The 22,033-nt window shown below is 37.5% G+C and overlaps 1 protein-coding gene across 2 annotated transcripts in view; it reads right to left on the reverse strand.

Annotated features, from left to right (window-relative positions):
* Window positions 1-22,033, reverse strand: part of LOC117325311 (inactive rhomboid protein 1-like) — a 35,365-nt gene that overhangs the window by 12,629 nt on the left and 703 nt on the right. The window contains exons 2-9 of one of the 2 annotated variants that reach the window (XM_033881434.1): window positions 20,072-20,113; window positions 19,004-19,021; window positions 5,627-5,858; window positions 5,198-5,301; window positions 4,889-4,971; window positions 1,908-2,123; window positions 1,361-1,472; window positions 232-468 (exon numbers count right to left, since the gene is read on the reverse strand). In XM_033881434.1, coding sequence (XP_033737325.1) covers window positions 232-468; window positions 1,361-1,472; window positions 1,908-2,122 — 564 coding nt within the window. In that variant the 5' untranslated portion in view covers window position 2,123; window positions 4,889-4,971; window positions 5,198-5,301; ... (1 more) ...; window positions 19,004-19,021; window positions 20,072-20,113. The remainder of the gene's footprint in view (window positions 1-231; window positions 469-1,360; window positions 1,473-1,907; window positions 2,124-4,888; window positions 4,972-5,197; window positions 5,302-5,626; window positions 5,859-19,003; window positions 19,022-20,071; window positions 20,114-22,033) is intronic. The other variant, XM_033881433.1, reaches the window with a different exon arrangement.

Below are 22,033 nucleotides of genomic sequence, written 5' to 3' on the forward strand. Positions count from 1 at the left end.
GTTCTCTTCATCTCAGCATGATACAGGCCAAGTATAACCCTGGGCCTCTTGGTTGTTGAGAGAAAGTTGTTTTTAAGATTTTACTACATTTGACTATGGTCTTGAAAGTAGGTCAAGTTCACTCATTTAAACAAACTTAGCAGCTGTTTATTCCAGAATACTAATGGCTGAATATAATGACCCTAGGTCATAATAAATAAATAAATACAAGTGTAGATAAAGTATACTTACACTACAGCGGGATTTGACAGTCTGAACACAGCCAGTATTGTCGTCACGAATACAGCAACCTGATGTTAGCTCTTCTTCACGATCTAGATCCATAACATGAGCAAGGTTGGGGTCTTTCCTCATACAGGGCGAGTATTTGGCTCCCAAATGTATGAGGTCAGCCTGTGATGGACCAAGCCATATATTCCCAAACTCTGATCGTCGGACTGACTCAATGGCCATGTTTGGTTTTCTCACCTGTCGCAAAATACAGAAAATCATTGAACTAAAATTGGGTATGAAGGTAAAGGACAGTTACCATCTGCTGTAATAAAGTGAACCTTACAAAGTAAAGCTGTTGACAATCAACAAGTGGTGTACAACAACAAAGATTGTTGGGTTATCCAGTACTGATATATAGTCTTTGTATTAATGTCTCAGGTAGTGAATCATGAAATGGCACATAAAACTTCTTGTTAGACAATTGGGGAATCCAGTATTTTAGAAATAAATGTCAATCTCTACAGCTGTTCTGGAGAAGTAATTTTAGATTTTCAGACATGGTTATTAAGAATATTTGGTTGAGGTCATACACAGAACATTTATTTTCAATTATGAGTCACTGCTCAAAAGTTCTTAATAAGAAGTTTAAAATGTTCCAGTTAATCTGTGGCCAGAAAGACAATCTTAAATTTTAGGATTATTAGTAAAAGCTGAGCCATTTGGTCAGAACAACATACATTAATTGTTAGTTTTAGCACAACTTCTTTTGATGCTGTTTTAGAAGTAAAGATCATTTTGAAAATAATCAGTTTCAGTTTCTTTTATTAGCTTAAGTTTTACAACTTATCACTAAAATGTAACAACCATATATAATAAGCAACCTAGCGGCTAGCACACCCTCACCCACTCACACCCACACGCTCTCCCTCTCTCAACCACCTACCCACAAAACATAAAAAATACATAGACAGCATTATTTTAAGCATTCTGATGCAATGCCAAATTGACAGGAACGTAACTCTACCTGGTGGAGTCCCTCAAACCCTGTAGGGTTCATACATCAGTGATATATTTATACTTGATAATTTTCAGTATTTTTATTCTAGATCTTATTACATCATGTATTGATGCACTTCACAAAACATACCCAGTCATCAATGGTGACCTCTCCAGCTCCGAAGTTTGACACGCCATACAAAGCCAGAGCGGTGATCATAATGACTGTCTGTGTAAACGTGATGAACCAGGTAAAGTATGGCCTGAAATACACCCACAATGTTTACCAAATAAAGCTTCATCTTACATAAATACAAGAGGCTGATGGCCTTAACGGTCACCCAGGTTCAATTTGACCCACTTTGGCCCCATCCATCAAACTACCATCTGATGCTGATAAATCTAACAAAGTTTGAATTACAGTGGACTCTGTCTAAACTGGATTCTGTCCAATCTGGATCTCTATTCAAAACTGGTCAAATCATTCAGTTCCAAAAATTCCTTCTGTATTCATAGTATGGTAGTTAAATCCAGTCTACACAGATTATTATAATACAGTATAAATTGATAATTCAGAAAGCTTCTGGAAAAGTTGAGACATGGTTCTACAATTATCATTTACAAATATTAAATAATTTTGTAAAGGAAATCTGAGATCAACATGACTTGATATTTTAGTGACTGTCAATTTACACTACCTTTTGGTTTCATCATTTCTTTCATCGTCACCACAACAATTTCCACTAAGTGCTTCACATGTGTTCTCTTCCATACTAAGAACCAGAGCTTGTCGCCGCTCCTTCTCAGTCTCAGCCACCCCTCGAAACAGTCGGCTCATCCCTGGCTCCGGTGGAACAGGCTTCTCTTTTTTACTCGGGGACAGATCTCTCATCGGCATGTCATTAAAACTCATGCTGCCATCAACATTTATAAAAAAATTTTGTAAATATTACAAGAAATATTCCTATAATATAAATTATGTAATCTCTATTTTGTTTTTTAATCATAATACCTCTCTGTACATTTATCAAATATATATTGTCATGTTAACTGTCTGTCTACATCATAACTTACACAACCTTATTTCAACAGCCTGTTCCTTAATTACTTTTAAATATGTTTACTAATTTAGAATCATTGAAGTAACCGACAAAATACCAATAAGTGTTGCCAAATTTGGCAGGTTGGTCGTGAGAGACCTTGCTGTTTCACATAAATGTTACCACAGGGGTTTTATGTGGTGTGTATAAGGCAGCGATTTTGCATTTATCACAATCAGTAATTTTTTTAATACATGACCAGGTTTGAAGATCCCAATAGGTTGACCCCAACAATGTCTAGTGTGCTGTGGATGGTGATTCTGACAATGTCTAGCATGATGTTGATGGTGATCTCTACAGTGTCTAGTGTGCTGTGGATGGTGATCCTGACAGTGTCTAGTGTGCTGTAGATGGTGATCCCGACAATGTCTAGTGTGCTATGGATGGTGATCCCGACAATGTCTAGTGTGCTGTGGATGGTGATCCTGACAATGTCTAGTGTGCTGTGGATGGTGATCCCGACAATGTCCAGTGTGCTGTGGATGGTGATCCTGACAGTGTCTAGTGTGCTGTAGATGGTGATCCCGACAATGTCTAATGTGCTGTGGATGGTGATCCCGACAATGTCTAGTGTGCTGTGGATGGTGATCCCCATAATGTCTAGTGTGCTGTGGATGGTGATCCTGACAATGTCCAGTGTGCTGTGGATGGTGATCCTGACAGTGTCTAGTGTGCTGTGGATGGTGATCCTGACAATGTCTAGTGTGCTGTGGATGGTGATCCCGACAATGTCTAGTGTGCTGTGGATGGTGATCCCGACAATGTCTAGTGTGCTGTGGATGGTGATCCCGACAATGTCTAGTGTGCTGTGGATGGTGATCCTGACAGTGTCTAGTGTGCTGTAGATGGTGATCCCGACAATGTCTAGTGTGCTGTGGATGGTGATCCCGACAATGTCTAGTGTGCTGTGGATGGTGATCCCGACAATGTCTAGTGTGCTGTGGATGGTGATCCTGACAATGTCTAGTGTGCTGTGGATGGTGATCCCGACAATGTCTAGTGTGCTGTGGATGGTGATCCTGACAATGTCTAGTGTGCTGTGGATGGTGATCCTGACAATGTCTAGTGTGCTGTGGATGGTGATCCCGACAATGTCCAGTGTGCTGTGGATGGTGATCCTGACAGTGTCTAGTGTGCTGTATATGGTGATCCCGACAATGTCCAGTGTGCTGTGGATGGTGATCCCGACAGTGTCTAGTGTGCTGTTGATGGTGATCTCTACAGTGTCTAGTGTGCTGTGGATGGTGATCCTGACAATGTCTAGTGTGCCGTGGATGGTGATCCCGACAATGTCTAGTGTGCTGTGGATGGTGATCCTGACAATGTCTAGTGTGCTGTGGATGGTGATTCTGACAATGTCTAGCATGATGTTGATGGTGATCTCTACAGTGTCTAGTGTGCTGTGGATGGTGATCCTGACAATGTCTAGTGTGCCGTGGATGGTGATCCTGACAATGTCTAGTGTGCTGTGGATGGTGATCCCGACAATGTCTAGTGTGCTGTGGATGGTGATCCTGACAATGTCTAGTGTGCTGTGGATGGTGATCCTGACAATGTCCAGTGTGCTGTGGATGGTGATCCTGACAGTGTCTAGTGTGCTGTAGATGGTGATCCCGACAATGTCCAGTGTGCTGTGGATGGTGATCCCGACAGTGTCTAGTGTGCTGTGGATGGTGATCCTGACAGTGTCTAGTGTGCTGTAGATGGTGATCCCGACAATGTCTAGTGTGCTGTGGATGGTGATCCCGACAATGTCTAGTGTGCTGTGGATGGTGATCCCAACAATGTCTAGTGTGCTGTGGATGGTGATCCTGACAATGTCTAGTGTGCTGTGGATGGTGATCCTGACAATGTCTAGTGTGCCATGGATGGTGATCCCATCAGTGTGCTGTGGATGGTGATCCTGACAATGTCTTATGTTCCGTGGATGGATCCAACCATATGGGTGTCAGATGTTTGTTATGTATTCTAATGGCGCATGGTTTATATTGTTTCTGCGTACAGTGTTAGGGAGTGATTTTGATACACCACACATGCTTACAGTTGCAACAGTCTTCTATATGGGGTTTATTATTGAAAGAAAAGAAAATATTTTCTGCAAAATTTCAACTAGATATTGATTATCATGTGGAAAAAATCCATACAGTTTGCTCACTACAAACAGATAGACGTAATGTTCCAGTTCAGACTGAGTGCTGTTGCAGTCTACGAATATCCATACAGTAAGTCACATGACCAGGTATCAGTTGTAATTGAGTACCATGTCATTTTCTGTTCAAAGGTGCAAAATTGTGTACAATGTCTATTGTTTTTGCAAGTTATGGCTGGTTGGATTTGGTGTAAAGTTACAAATGTAACGGTCAAACGGATAATGATTCGCAAATCTGACGTACTCAGAAGTTATAGAGCTTTGGTCTATTACCACAATAAACAATTGTGCCAGTAATCCATGACTAGCAAATGTAAACTAGGCTTTGTCAATCCAGTCATTTCATTCAGGTTTAAATATACTACAAATAGTGAAAGACCACTCAGGTATAAAATGATGTTGGAGTGTTTGAATACGGCAGTATACGCACCTTGGTAAGGAGGGGCGGTCTGCATGTGATGTGTCATCAGTAGTGCTAGGTGGTAACTCATCATAAAATCTCTCATTGATAAACTGAAACAAATCATACCCTGATCAACTAAAGCAGATTTAAATGTAAATACAAATATAGAAACCAACTAATGAATATACAAATCACACATGGTGAAGAGCCAATGGGCCAAGGTCTGTTATTACTTTCATGAAGGGCAGTCTACCAGAACACCAACAGTGATTCTCATTGCTATATTCTGATCAGCTAATCAACAAGGCCAACATTTATATCAAAGACAAGACTCACCTTAGAAAACTCTGGTTTGGTATCCACATATCTGTCTAAACACACTGGAGCAAAACTTCTCCCGAACACGCCAAGTTTCTTTCCTTCTTTGATCTTAATACTCCCTGGAATCAGAGAATTCCTTAACACAACACAGGCAACAAGCAGTGGAGTTGACACATGTGCTCCAGTATGGTAAATGTATCATACCACTTGGTTATATAAATGGTAAGCCTATTGATTAGAGGATGTATCTTGAAGATTAATCCCTCAAATTTAAACCTCTCTATCATAGATTGGTACTGTAGATAAATTTATTATGTACTTTCAAGCCTTTTGGTGCCAAATAAGATACAGAATTACAAACAGGTATGTATGAATAATGTTCAAAGTACACTATTTCACCAAGAAAATTAACCTACATCACCAGTATCCTATCATAGGACCTACCACAATAGTCTTAGCTTTGTTCCATGTTATGGTTGTTACTGCTGCCTTTTTCTTCAGGGGCTGTGGTCGACATCGACGAGCTCCCCTTCCATCTGCCTGAGTTGTAGGTTTTTCTGGTGCGATACCACCACGGTAGATAAGTTCACGGCGGTTCTTCCATCTCTGGCGACGCTCTTCAACAGATTCTTCATCCTCCAACCCAAGAAATTTCTTGGCTCTGTTTCTGACTATCCTGCAAAAGTAAAAGCAATGGTAAAGCAATATAATATCGCAACATTACATAACACAATACAGAACTATGGTATCCCTTCAGCCCAACTGAATGAAGGTACAGGGTTGTATGGCACAACCAGTGAAATGTGTATGTGTGACAATTTGGTGACAAACAGGTACTACCCTATCTTCTTCATTATTCAAATCATATCATCCATTATCCATCCATCTATTAGCTCAATTTGTCTTTAATTCTCATTAAAAAAAATATGTTATTACATAACCTTAGTCTTTTGGGTTTTTGAATTGCAGAAGAAACAGACCTTGCATGGCCACTTACCACTACAGACCTAATTACCTAACTAGTCAGTCTAAACAGGTCTTATATGGCCGCTTACCAGTACAGACCTAACTAGTCAGTCTAAACAGGCCTTATATTGCCACTTACCACAAGGCCTAACTAGTCAGTCTAAACAGGCCTTATGTGGCCACTAACCACTACATACCTAAATAGTCAGTCTAAACAGGTCTTATGTGGCCACTTACCTCTACAGACCTAACTAGTCAGTCTAAACAGGTCTTATGTGGCCACTTACCACTACAGACCTAACTAGTCAGTCTAAACAGGTCTTATGTGGCCACTTACCACTACAGACCTAACTAGTCAGTCTAAACAGGTCTTATGTGGCCACTTACCACTACAGACCTAACTAGTCAGTATAAACAGGCTTTCTGTGGCCACTTAATTACCACTACAGACCTATCTAGTCAGTCTAAATTGGCTTTATATGGCCACTTACCACTACAGACCTAACTAGAACACTGACAGGTCAGCAGAGCCCATCTTAATTCAATAATCCCCATAATAGTCAAGACATCTGCTCATACAACTGAGGTTGACATTGACATTTGGACTTCAAAAACAGAAGCAAAAAGCAAAATATACATTTTACATGATGAGACTCTTGTTTCCTTCCACCTCCATGTTTGCTCGGCTAACAAAAATGTAAAAACTGATGCAACCTTAATTTGTTAATATGGATTTATTTTCTTTCAACCAATGCCCCCATCTTGCTTCATCATGGAACAAAATATTCATCAGTGAAAAGGTTCAAAATTTGACCTTGACCTTTGAAATTGGTGACCTTGACTTTTGACCTTTAATTTCTACCTGAGTGCGTAGTTTTATAAACTGAACATCTTGACCAAGTTTCCCGTGAATCGGTCAATAATTACCATAGTTTTACATGTAGCCAAGAGTAAAATTTGTGGACAGACGGACAAAGTGATTATTACAGGGCACCACATACCTTATATTATATATATATGTGGCCAGCTATTACTGCTATAGGCCATATACTTTCTCTTTTGGCATGTATGTCTGGACAATTTGTGGTATTCCTAGCAGTTTTTCAGGATACCCATTTATATTCCACAAATTTCTGTACAGTCTCAAATGTTAGATTTCTCTGTTTTAGTGTCATTACTAATTAATTTGTTTCAGTTAGATAAAACTTTGAGTATATTTCCTACTTGACATACCTGTATTACATTTACAGAAACATTTTGGATAGCAAAAAACATCATGATACAACTAATATGGGATCAGGATGAAATATATACCATCTTAGAGATGTAAAGCATGCAAATATATGTAGAAAAATCTAGGAGACATTTAGGTACACACACAGTGCATTAATAGCATGTGAAACCATCCCATTAGATAAGCTGTGTATGTATCATCTAATTCAGGAAATAAAAAATTACTTTATTGTGAAGTGATATATCTCGAGATTGCCCAGCTTATATGTACTTATATATACATGTATAGATATATATGTACAGTATCTTTATTAGAGTTAAACCATTGGCTTTATTTTAAAGGGGAGCTATACAATGTCATCATATATGCCTTATAGGTTCAAGGTCTTCTCATATTTGAATATATGAAAAAAGCCACCAAATTACAAACAGAATGCTACAATTCCCTCCCAGACTTTGTGGGGGATAATACAAATTTCTAACCAACCCTTCTCTACATCACCCCAAACAGTACTAATAAATTCTCAGCAATATCATAATGGAAGAAATTATGTTTTGAGGTAGAGCAAGATTTAGATGACAAGTTACATATTTTAACAGAAAACATTTTAAGAAATATACTGCATGCAAACTTGTATTATATTACACATACATGTATATACATTTTAAAATATGGCTATGCATAAAGTATATCGGCTAAGTGAGATGTTATCAATATATATACAGTCAAATCTGTATTAAGCGACCACTCAAGGGAAGTTGAAAAACGGTCTCTTAATGGAGAGTGGTTTCTTAATAGAGATGGTATCTTAAATTTAATAAATGTTCATAAGCTTTTTATTCGCTTTATAAATTGGCAATAATGATTTATGATATATATGAAAAATGAACCACTTCATTGAATAAAACAAAACAATTTTTTTTTTTTTTTGTGTATTTTGTTTTTAATAATTATTACTGTGCTAATTTTTCATCACTATATGTATTTTTTGAAATTCTTTCAGCATAGCAAAATACATCGATTTAATATGAGAAATATATTTCATTGGTTAATTAGATTACTTTCAAATTATTTATATATATTTTTTTTAATTCCTGAAATCTTGGTCCGGATTTCCGCTCCGATTATTATTTACGTTCCTGCATTTCCTACTTTAAAAACAGTGACTTTTTCACTGGCAAATATCTGTTTTAATGTCTCAAAATAGATAACAAATCATGATTTAACAGTAAGTTAACTGTATATGCAGTCCTTCATTGTTATATTTCGCATGCAAATTGATATATCGTATATAAAACGTCTGAAAATCGTCAGAATTCCAGATGGTCACTTCGCCTCATCTCCCGTCCTTTTGCACGAAAAGTAAAACTACTTGGGTGTTATTAAGGCGAAAATGGTAATGTAAGGCATTTTGGAGACTTCTGGTCACTTATTGGAGAGTTATTTTTATCACGGGAACGAAAAATTGTAGTCGCTGGTCGCGTAAACAGAGGGTTGCTTAATAAAAGAGTTTAAATATAGAGCGAAAAACGCTCGGGAGGAATTGAAATGGTCGCTTAGAACAGAGGGTCACTAAATAGAGATGGTCGTTTGGACAGATTCGACTGTATGTATATACATGTAGATGATCAATATACATACTCATGAATAAGCATTATTAAATTTTTGATAATTCGGAAACTTGGATTAAGACAATGGTCTGTTACTGCACAGGCATCTGCTTCAGGTTATAGCATTGATAGAAAAAAATATTAGTCCCTACTCGTACTATATCAACAAGATTTAACACTTGAAGATCTACGATGCATCGACTGTGGAACAAACGTAGAATTGATTGGTCGACAAGTATTGTTTATAGAGTTGTCCACCAATCAGATTGCCCCTTTGCATACCACTCTAAAACATACCAACTACCTCCATTCCAAAGTCTATGCATCGTCTGATATCATGACCACTTGTGATCCATTTTTTCATATTTAAATTATTGTCATACAACAAAAGAATTAAATGCATTGATATTTAAGGATTCTAAACCAAGGCACATTACTGAAGTTTACATGCATTTGATGTTTTAATCAGATTGAACTTAAATTCAAAGTAAATCGAACCTCAACCCCACTTTTGGTTTCTTGAGTGTTATACCTTTTTGATATAGTAGGAGTAGGGCTGATATTTTTTTTTATCAATACTGTTGTGAATGTACGTGACAAGCTGACTTCTCTAAGTGAAGGTGTTTATGTCACCTCGTCCCGGAGTTGATGTCCGGCTGTTCATGACCACAATCGGCGTAGTCTACACCTGGTCAAGCTTGTACACGGACGTATTTACGTACCTCACACGCGTGATCGTAGACTACACTTGCTATTGTTGGCAATATAGATATTGAGTATATAACATTGTATATTCAGTCATCGTTCACAACATTGGGATCAGCAGTAAAAGCGCAATTTCATAAATAGTTATACAGCGGTACATACACAGTGTTGTTGGTGAAAGCTATTTATAGCCACACATCGCAGGGCGGTGCACTATCAGTGCTATTGTTCAGTGCTTTTGATTTTAACATGTCTGTTGTGTTTCTATTTCAATTCAATTATTTTTATTCCGTATGCAAATAGCATATAGGATCACAATATACATACATATGACAACATTTCTATATCGGGTGTCACTATGATTGGTAACATTGAAGGGGTTCAGTGAACGGGAGAACCGGCAGGTATCAATACAGAAATTGATAACCTGATGATGTTGGTTAAGTGCAGGAGATCCTCACTGGGTACCTCCCCCACATCAGATAATTGTGTTCCTAATCGGAACTCTCCGCAGCAAATGGCCCATTCCCTTGCACCGTGTGGTAATGTAATTCAACATACAGAGGATGAGGCTGTGATTCCTTTTCTAATTCAGCTAGGCAGTGGTGAGGGGGAGAAAGTTTCTATGATCTTTTCGGAGAGGGGTACCTGTTGTGAGGGAGTTCCTGTAATTGTTGACAACGTGCTTCGTCAGACAGCACAAGGAACCAGAGTTTCAGACACAGGTGTCATTGATTGTGGGTTGGTTAATGCTGATCGGCTGAATGTTGGGTGCCGGCCTATGAGTCTCATCCACAGACAAACTTATGTGGGGAAAAAAATGCATGTAGAGAGTGAAATGTTGATGAAGCCAACGCCATGCTTTGGGGACCTTGTTGCACCAAACCATTTAGCGTTATACAAACCGATGCTGCCCTCTCGACACGCTGTTGCTGGGGTTAGTGTGAACTTGATATCGTTTACTGGGGAAGGAACGTACAGGATAGTAACCGAAGCGGAGTTTATGAACAGTTAAGGGTGTATGTTTCCAACTGGGTTCCATGATTGGTTCTGTCCTATCAACTACATCCAGTCTGATTCACCTAGGAGGATCAATGAAATTGGGAGCTGCATCTCCTCACGTGTCTTCATTGATGTTAACGATGTAGATCCATGATGTAGTAGGATTGGAATGGTCAGCAAGGGATTCCGCTGGACCGCCTTTGTGGCCGGAGATGTTTTTAGGGTGTCTTGGTTGCGAATTGGTTTCGCGCCTGGTCGAATGACCGAAGAATCACCGGATTCCTTATAGGATATGAGATTGGTCACAGAGTTTGCAGTCCTTATTGTGGGTATTGTGACTTTATTATTGGGGGAACACACTTTTTTCAATGATGATGGGCAAGGGATGGTAGGCCTGCAGTTGTTGTCCTTGATCGATGGACAGACGGCAGTAGCATGTCTTCAGGGTCTATGCAGGTGTCGAAGCTGTGCTTCGCTGGGGTTGCTCCTACTTCTTAGACTGCCCTGCAGTATGCCGGCTGGCGTGCTTGGGGCTCTGCCAGTAGTCCTTATCCAGGGACCGTGGGTCGTTGTCGGTTCCTTCTGGAATCAAAAAAAAAAAAGAAAGTCGGTTCCTTCTGGAATCGAATGTCGTTTGCAAAGTGTCTCTGTTTACTATGGTGAAGGGATCGCTGAATTGAATGAGGGTCTTTGTCCTGTCAGTCATTCTCATAAAGACTGGGGCTGGTGTCTACTTCACAGGTGGCCGACCCTAGGTACTTCGGGGAGGGTTGAGTGCGTGCCTCGCCATAACATACCTCAGGGTTGTGTATCCCATGATGGCCTCAGACATCTGAGGGGACGACGGTCGTCTCTTGGCGATGTGCATTGGATCCCTCTGGTTCGGGGGGGGGGGGGGCAGCACCCAAGGTGGTGATCTTGGTTTGCCAGTGCTGCATGGATCACGGTCCTATGGTGAATCTGGGAGAAACACTACTGCTGGGGAATGTTGTCGGATGATCTGCATTTCTGCAGAGGACTTGTTATTGGTTGGATGGTTGCCCTGCCTGTTTCCTGTGCTATGCGGATACATAGCTACTTGTTGGTTTTGGGCCGGCTGTTCGGGGACGTCATCCGAGGTTCGGCAAGATGCTCTGTTGGCTCAATCGCTGCTGACATGGGTCGACACTTTGCTTAGTTCGTGAGCGGCCGTTGAGTTCCTGCTACGAGAGAGGTTGATGCATTTTTGAAGTTTGTCATGCAGCGGCATTGGGGTTGACCTTATTGTTCCGATTCAGCTGCAGATGCTGATGCTAATAGTACATTCCATTATTAAAACAGGGAGAAGTGTTGTGAATGTACGTGACGAGCACGGATTAGTGTTATCACTGACACACAGGTTGCAAGGATCGCGTTACAGCATCAACGAGCAATTTCCAGCAGTTGTTGAGGAGGTAAGACAAAAACTGTATCCGGTCGCCAAACAACTCAGGAGAGATCGTCACAAAGTGAAATTCGTGAGAGATCGTATGTACGTAGATGGAGCTCTTTACGCGGGACCTGAGACAGACAAACCTCGGTATGTGCAAACGGTTCATGGTACGGTGTCGGGGTCGTCGCATCGTGGGGGAAGGGCTGCAAAGCGTCGTTGTCCGTCGTCAACACCATCATCTACGTCTAAAGGCACTGCTGATCTTAGAACAGCTAATAGATTTCAGTCGCTGGAATCGCGTAGTGTCGACGTGTCTGAAGGACCCGTTCAGTCAGTGCCTGACAATGATCTTTCCGTTTTTCAAGAACCTAGTTCTGATGTCTCTCCGCCCCAGCATCCGTCTCCTACAGACTCGCAGATGTCGGTTGCTGGTAGTGACGAAACTAATGTGAAGCAAGTATAGGGGTCTCAGGAGGGTAACGCCTCATTAACTGTATGTAGCTGGAATGTCCAGCGTAGTTTAAGTGTAAAACTTGAAAATTCAGATTTTTGTGGTGTATTTCACACTTCAGATATAGTCTTTTTGTCTGAATGTTGGTTAGATAATGAGGATGAGCTTAAAGTAAATGGTTTTGAATCGTGTAAACCAGTTGTTAGAACCAAGTGTAAAGGTGGAGGTATTGTATGCCTATTCAAAACTTGGCTTCGGCCGTTTTTATCGGTAGATTTAATAGAATTGGATAGTATTATGTGGGTCAGAATAGATGGAAAACTCTTCCAGGATAATAAAGATGTTTATATAGCTTTTTCATACATACCTCCAGACAGATCAGTTTTTTACGGTTCGTATGACCAGGACATTTTCCAGGTGTTAGAAAATGGAGTCGGTCACTATAGTAGTAAAGGCCATGTTTTTGTTATTGGTGGTTTAAATAGTAGAACAGGAGCGGAACCTGATTATATAACATTTGATAGTCTACATAACCGCATAAATAGTCTTGATGATGGTTTTATTTCTTATAATGAAGAGCAGACTGTTCCCATACGTAAATCTGAAGATGTACAACTTAATAGCTTTGGTCGTAATTTGATAGAGCTCTGTAAGTCAACTGGTTTAAAAATTATAAATGGCCGTACTTCAGGAGACAATAGCGGTAAGATAACGTTTTGTAATACTAATGGTACAAGTGTGATTGATTATGCGGTTACAGATTCATTTTCTAATGTTCAACATTTTTTAGTGGGCTGTTTTAATGAATTTTCAGATCATGCCCCTATATATGTTTCATTAACATGCCTTAATATGACAAATAAGGATTGTAATTGCTGTTCAGATGAGAATAAGTATTCCTCTGTTTCCAGTGTAGTCTGGTCTGAGGAGGCCAATGATAACAGAACTATTCTGGAAAACATATTTCTGATTGAAAGATCTATTGATCAGCTAAACAACACAAAAGAAAGTATTGATAAAAGCCTGGACAATTTTGTTCAATGTACGCGTTCGTTGTTTGATCAATTTTGTTTACGTAATCGTAAAATATTAAATTGTTCTTGCTCTTGTCATTGTGCCAATGTTAGTAAGACAAAAACTGATAAGCCATGGTTCAATGATCATTGCAAGAGGTTATATTCTAATTATAAGACTGTTTTATCTAATTTTAATAAAAACAGATCTTATGATAACAGGGTATGTCTATCTGAAGCTAAAAAATGTTATAAAGTGTGCGAGGCCAAGCTGAAGCGTGCCTATATACGAATGGAAGGTAACATGATGGAATTGCTAAAACGTAATAACCCCAAAGAATTTTACAGAACGTTTGCTAAGCGACGGGTTGGTGTCAATAGTGATCTAGTATTAGATGATTTTTATCAATATTTCAAGGGTCTCGCTGGACAGCCTACTCGTATGGAGTCCGACACTGATAGCGGCTTTGATGATAACGATAATGTTTTTTCTGAACTAGATCTGGATTTTAAATTAGTGGAAGTAGTCGACGCAATTAAAGGTCTATCCAGAAATAAGTCGGCTGGTATGGATATGATTCTTAATGAATATTTAATTGAATATAAGGACTATTTTGCTCCAGTTTTATTAAAATTATTCAATACCATTATGGAAGTTGGATATTTCCCCCAAGCCTGGGCACAGGGTGTAATTACTCCTTTGCATAAGAAAGGAGATAAAAACAATGTTAACAACTACAGGGGTATTACCCTAATTAGTCATGTAGCTAAGTTATTTACCAGTCTCTTGAATAGAAGATTGTTAGAATGGAGCGAATCTGAACATGTCGTTACAGATGCGCAATATGGGTTTAAGCCTGGTTTTGGTACACGTGATGCAATATTTGCATTACATAGTTTAATCACAAATACTTTACAACAGAATAAAAAATTGTACTGCGTATTTGTCGATTATAGTAAAGCATTTGACAGTGTTTGTCACGATAAACTCTGGCTTAAATTGTGGAGAAGTGGAATTAGAGGTAGGTTGTTAAATGTAATTAAGTCAATTTATGATAATGTAAAATCCTGTACTAAATTAAGCGGGAAATTATCTGCTTTGTTCGACTTGCATGTCGGACTTTTACAAGGGGAATCTTTATCGCCGATACTATATTCGCTCTTTGTTAATGATATGGAAAGTGCACTAATTAACTCTAATTGTCATAGCTACCAATTGCAACTTTTAAATTTATTTATTCTTATGTATGCTGATGATACAGTTTTATTCACTGAAGATGCTAATGATCTCCAAAATATGTTAGATTGTCTGCAAACCTATTCCGATAAATGGAATCTAACAGTTAACATAAATAAAACCAAAATTGTTGTTTTTAGAAAGAGCAAGCGTTTGACGCCTACCGAACATTGGACTTTTCAAGGGAAGGATATAGATGTAGTTGATACTTTTTGTTATTTGGGATTAGTTTTTAATTATAATGGAAGATTTACTGTCGCACACAATACATTAGCATCGCAGGGAAGGAAAGCTTATTATCTTCTCAAAAGTAGAATTAAAAATTATATGCTTAATGCCGAAACTTATCACTATTCGATACATATGTGTCATGTATACTTAATTATTGTTGTGAAGTATGGGGACATCACCCAGCACCTAAGATTGAAGCTGTACATCTTTTATTCCTTAAAGGATTACTAAACGTGAAGAAAACAGTCAATAGCTCCATGGTGTATTTTGAGACTGGTAGATATAGTTTACATGTACAACGAAAAATAATGATCATGAAGTATTGGTTAAAGTTGTTAAAGACAAATAATTGTATATTGAAGTCATGCTATGTGGCACTGCTAGAGCTCAATATTAAAAAGCCTAATTGTAAATTAAACTGGGTCTATGAGATAAAAGATGATTTATGTAGACATGGCTTTAATTACGTTTGGATTGCTCAAAATGTTAACAATGAAAAACACTTTTTAGAATTGTATACGCAACGCTTGCATGACATATTTATACAAGATTTACATAGTTCCTTTAATAATTCTTCTAAGTGTCAAATTTATAAATATCTTGCGAATGACTTTGAACTTCAATATTACCTGACGAAATCTCTTAATTCTAAAACTAAACAGATTTTAAGTAAATATCGTATGCAGGCACACTCTCTTCATATTGAGTCCGGACGCTATAATGCAGTTCCGAGAGGTGAGCAAATTTGCACCTTGTGTAACAACAATGATATTGAAGACGAAATGCATTTTATTTTATTATGTCCTGCGTATGTAGAATTAAGAATTAAATTTTTAAAGAAGTACTATTACAAACATCCTAGTGTATTCAAGCTAATAGAATTATTTTCATATAAAAATATCAAAACATTACGTAATTTGGGTAAATATTTGGTGCATGCAACAGATCTAAGAAACAATCTAATGAATTTATGAACCTATGCGGTATCGTCTATAGTGCTATATTGTACTTCACTATTTTAATGATATTAATGGTAATGAGTATTAATATTAATTTTGTACATGTATAAGGAATTATCCTCCGCCATCTTGGGACATTCTATTATTATGATTCTTGTATTATGTATTGATATATACCTATATGTTATATGACATTTGGTAAATAAAAAAACTTGAAACTTGAGCTGACTTCTCTAAGCCAAGGTGTTTATGTCACCTCGTCCCAGAGTTGATGTTCGGCCGTGCATGACCACTATCAGCGAAGTCTACACCTGGTCAAGCTTGTACACGGACGTATTTACGTACCTCACTCGCGTGATCGTAGACTACACCTGCCATTGTTGGCAAGATAGATATTGAGTATATAACATTGTATATTCTGTCATCTTTCACAACAATACTAACCAGAAGCAGACAACTGTGGTTATTGGTAGTTGGATCATATCATTAGCTAGTAGGTATTTCACTGAGTTTTTATCAATGTCAAAAAATCACAATCTTTATATTTACACACCCTCCAAAAATGAAATTGATTTAACTATTTTTTTTTTCCTTCTAAAGATACTAGCTTTACAGTTTGTTTAATTTCTAATTATATAAGGCAACACAATGCACCACAAAGCTTCTACATTTCAAACTTTTCCTGTGGGACAGGATCCTGGAACCACATAGTGTGATTTCACAACTTTATATCCCTGATCACTCAGACCAGCGATTCTAAAGGACAAGTAATTGAAAGTTCTTAAAATTGTAACCTTATCAATGTCAAATTTTTCAACCTTCTCTGAAATAATAATAACAAAACATCTGTTAATTTGTGAATTTTTGTCCACTGACTAGAGTTCACACATATGAAATGAACTGAGATACAATCCTGATTAGTTTAGTGAATACTCCAAGTCTTCTTTTCAGAAAAATAAAATGCAAGCGGTCCAATGGAAACGAATGTATAAACGCTTACAGAGTTGGTGGTGGATTGTAAGTTTAGAATTGTGAACATATCAAAATTACGGAAACGGTATCGTGAATCTAAATGTTATGTAAAATACTGTGATTCGATCGTATCACAGTGAATTGTAACATCTCTTGTAATGAAGGTGTTGTTTGGCCAGATTTGATATTTTACTTTGAACAATGACTGTGACTTTAACCAAAACAATGCAAAGGAGTAAAGCATTGGTGTGTAAAGGTTCATTCAAGGAAATCTGCAAGAATTAAGAAAATAAAGCCTAGGACAAGAATCTGGACAAATCTTCATGCGTACCATCAACTGTACGATTCTGCAAATGCTGTTTAAAAAATTTGCCTTTGTATTTTTGATATGGGCATAAAAATGCTGGACGGGATGAAAAATCTCAAAGAAAGCACATGTACAAAAAAATCTGCTAATTGCACAACAATCTGTTAGAGAATTACTATCAGACTATAGTTTTTAATTAGTATGTGGCAGCTCTTTCTCTGAAAATTTATATTTCTCAATCCACACATAAACATTAATGTTTTCTTTTCAGGAGAGTTTAGGACAAGACATCCCAGAGGGATCTTGGTTCCCACCACTGAATGATCCATATCAGTCAAATGAAAAACTCTTCTTTTCCCTTCTTTCTCTCCTCCTTCAAATGTTAAATAACTTTATACAAAACTATATAGCACGAGCAACCTGTAATTATCAAAATCAAACTCTTTGTCATATATTTAGTTCTTTCAATCTGACCTGCATGCACAACTGAAAACCAAGAGGAACATCTACATTCAAACCCGAGAAAGAGTTTCAATTGTCAAAATCAAAGATGGCTGCCTGTTGGCCATGTTGTTGTCAGGTTGGTCCTATACAGGAATAGGCACAACAATGAACCAACTGGAACCTAACCTACACATGAAATTTGAGAGCTAGCTGTAACAAACTTCAATTGTCAAAATACAAGATGGCTGCATGTCGGCCATGTTATTTTTCCAATCGAATCCAAAATGCAATATGCACAACTATAGGGACCAAGAGGAACTTACATATGAAATTTGAGAAAGATGCCATTTAATTACCTAACTTTTGAGAAATAGTGATAACAACCTTCAATTATCAAAATCAAAGATGGCCTCCTGTCGGTCATCTTGTTTTTTCAATCAGTGCCAAAATGCAATATGCTTAACAAGGGACCAGGGGAACTAAAAATAGAATTTTTGAGAGATCCCTAAGTACCTTCTGAGAAATAGCTACAACAATTTTCAATTGTCAAGATCCAAGATGGCTGCCTGACAACCATGTTGTTTTCCAATCAGTCCCAAAATATGATATGCACAACTAGGGACCAAGAGAAACCTACATCTGAAATTTGAGAAAAATCTCTTCAGCACTTTCCAAGAAATAGCGATACATGTAACAAACTTAAATCAACAAAAGCCAAGATGGCAGCCTGTTGGCCATGTTGTTTTCCAAGCAGACATAAAATGCAATATGTCTATATTAAGGGACCAGGGGGACTTTACATATGGGACAAGAGTGATCACATGATATGTCAGGCTGATATTTTGTGATACTGATAGCTTCATGTACAATCAATGTCACTTTTGTGATGTCAGTTATCATGCCATAATTAAAGCAATCTCAATACTCACTTAAAACTAATTATTATTTACTAAATATAAGCCTCAGACCATTGTTATGTGGCAGTCAACATCACAGTCTTAAGGTTAATAAATATCCACATTATACAATATTCTATGGTTGATTGGTTTAAATTATTTGAACTTGGAACATAAAAACAAATAGGCCGACTACTCTGTATAAATTCATGGTGTCCTTTATGTTGTTTGTTCATGGTTGCAATAACATTAGTTGAACTGTAAAGAAATATGCGATTATATTAATTAACAGAAATTTACAATGTATGCAAGATCAAGGAAAAGAATAAGGCAACGAGGCATAACATTAGTTGACATACATGTTTTTAGATGCAAATACTTACACCTTACGAACAACTGCACTGTAAATTTACACACAATTACATGTTGTTATGTAATCTCAGCTGTTACTTATAATTAGGATGTAAAATCTCAAACCATACACAAAACAGGACAAGGGTTTTCTACTAAAATGATCACCTACAAGGCCACATTCCATGTATAATATGTACATAAACGTGTTCCTCACAACCCATCCCCGGTTTCATCAAGCTTTAGTTACCCGGTACCTCACCTTTCATAAATTCTGTAATTCTTTACTATGGAAAATTGAACTTAAAGAATATCTTTAAATTTTAGTTTTGGAATTTTGATGAAAATGGGGCGAGTTGAATCATTTTATAAACACTTGTAATGGATTAAGGCCACAGACCAATATTATAACATATTAATACAAGGTGATATTAATTGTTATGAACCTTTCATTTTTAAAGGCGTCATGATCATGACCATTTCATAAATTGTCACATATATATGACAATAACACATTAATGAAAACCTGGGATCCTCAGTGAAACAAATAAATCAAGCGATAAAAATGTGTTGTCACATTAATAGTATATTATATCATGTCTATAAAGGAGGTAATTAAAGATCAATTGTCACCAGCACTAGTAGTCGGAGGAAACCCAAGCTTGTCACTTCCGAATATCTGATTCTCCTTATACTTTTCCAAGGGTTTTCATATAAATCTTATTCTGTAAACATTTTGTCCCTACTTTTTCCATTTTTTTGATTCAGAATAAGTTTTGTTTGCATGTCAATAATCTCTGCTTGTTCTATAGTAAAGCACAAACAGATGAAGCCAGTCGAGATCCAGTCTGCGTCAGGTCAGGGCCCCAGATGGCCTAGCTAGATCTACCTGAAGACCAACTATGATTTTTTGTTTCCCTCTCCCATAATTAAGTAATATTTTCAAGTAGTCATCATTACAAGTGTTTGGTTTTTTTTCAAAAGTTATATGACACCATAAAGACCTGTTACTAAATAATATAATATGCGACAGGATTAGGAATTCAATTATTATTATTATCACAACAATTTGGAGTTCAATGAATGTAAAGTTTACTTACTCCATCTTAGCCTTCAAAGTTCCTAAATTCTTATTGCTGGTCCTGTAAAAACAGAATTTGTTAAAATATACATGTACATGATGTAGTTTTGAATTATGCTATATATATACAGACAATTACCTGATTACAATTAATATTTCTTTTTGACAACACATCCCAGAGCAATCCTACTATTGTATATATAATGTTTATTGGTTCTTTTAGTACTTCACTGTACTTTTCTCTTCTTCTTACTCTTGATAGTTATCTGTTGCATAAATATGAAGTACATGTATTCACAAAACAAGGTGGCCCTTTGTTGGAATTGAAGTAGAACTTTCATATGAAGATTTAGAAAGATATGCAATGTAAATATATGTATATCTTTCTTGTACTTCTTCAGAAATAGAATAACAAACTTCAATACCGACCATTTAAGCAATGGACAGTGGTTTTAAAGTTGTTATAGTCGATATGGCAGCAAGATGTATGATGGGCAAATGGCATGGGAACCCGATTTGAGAAAATGTTTTCTGAAATTTTTGTCAATTTGACCCTTTTGGCCCCGCCCCTCGGGCCCCTCTGGGATCGGGACCACATAATTCACATTTTTTGTCGACCTTCCTGCCAAATTTCAATGAATTTGGTTTGGAGGTTTGAAGAGAAGAAATCGAAAATGTAAATTGGTTGCGGACACACGACGATGGACAAAAGGTGGTTACAATAGGTCACTTGAGGCTTTGTCTCAGGTGACCTAAAAACAAGAACAAAATTTAACCATAGTAATCTAATAATTCTATAATGTCATTTGTCATTTCTCCTGATCAGACTCAAAACTGAATGGGCACAACAAGAGACCCAAGAGAACAGGCATCCTTGCAAGTTTCAGTACTTCTCACGAAAGAGTGGAAACAAAATTCAACTATGAAAGTCAAAGATAGCAACTCCTTGCCCATTTTTTTTCCTGTTCAGACTCAAAAATGAATGGCCACAACTAGCAACCAAGGAGAACCTACACAAGAAACTTAAGAACTTTTTTTTCCCATGACATACTTTTCAAGAATTGCAATTAATAGGCTTAACAAACTTTAAATGACAAATTTGAAGATGGACGCTTGTCAGCCTTTTTGTTTTAGGGATCATGCAGTTTCAAAATTAAGTGGACACAACTGGGGACTAAAAGATAGCCTACACATCAACAGCTCATCATCAGATTGTGGGTTTAATCATTTTCAAGGATAGTCTATAGTGACTGATCATGATCACTTTTTATTTCATGTATGAATTGTTCTGAAGTCTATAATGCCACTGTTCTGAATCCAGAGAACACATTTGAGGTAGAGCTACCAATATCAGGTAGTAGATAATAGACTGAGCAACCATAGTAATACTGCTACTGTGCTTCACAATGTTGTCCCTTCTGATTAAATGGAAATGTTCATTTCAAACAACACTAGCGGATCCAGGGGGGGGGGGGAGTCTCCTGGGGATCAGGACACCCCCTTTTTTGGACAAGGAAAATTTTTTTTATAGTCTTAAAAAACATGTCTATGCCAACCCCCAACCCCCTATCGAAAATCTCATCCCCGAAAGATTGCAAAATTAAATTTGCTATAATAATTTCATTTTCCGAAATGTTGGCCCCCAGACCCCTCATCAAAAAAAATTCGGCTCGTGCCTATGGCGCTCACACATTTTCTGGACCCCCCCCCCCTTTTCAAATTCCTAGATCCTCACCTGAACAATATCATTTAACAATATTAGAATATTATGCTCTGAAATAATTGGGTTTCAAATAAATTTTTCTTTCTTGAACCATTCCATGATTGTATTATTATCAGTACATCCTGATTAATTTTATCACGAAGCTTGACATTCCTTTAGCAATATGTTTAAAAATTCAAACTGTTTTTTATGCAAATTATTTTCAGAAACCTTTTCTCAGTTAATAACAGTAAACTTACTGTCACATGTGTGGAAATC

Source organism: Pecten maximus, chromosome 4 (genome assembly GCF_902652985.1).
Source record: "Pecten maximus chromosome 4, xPecMax1.1, whole genome shotgun sequence".
NCBI lineage: Eukaryota > Metazoa > Mollusca > Bivalvia > Pectinida > Pectinidae > Pecten > Pecten maximus.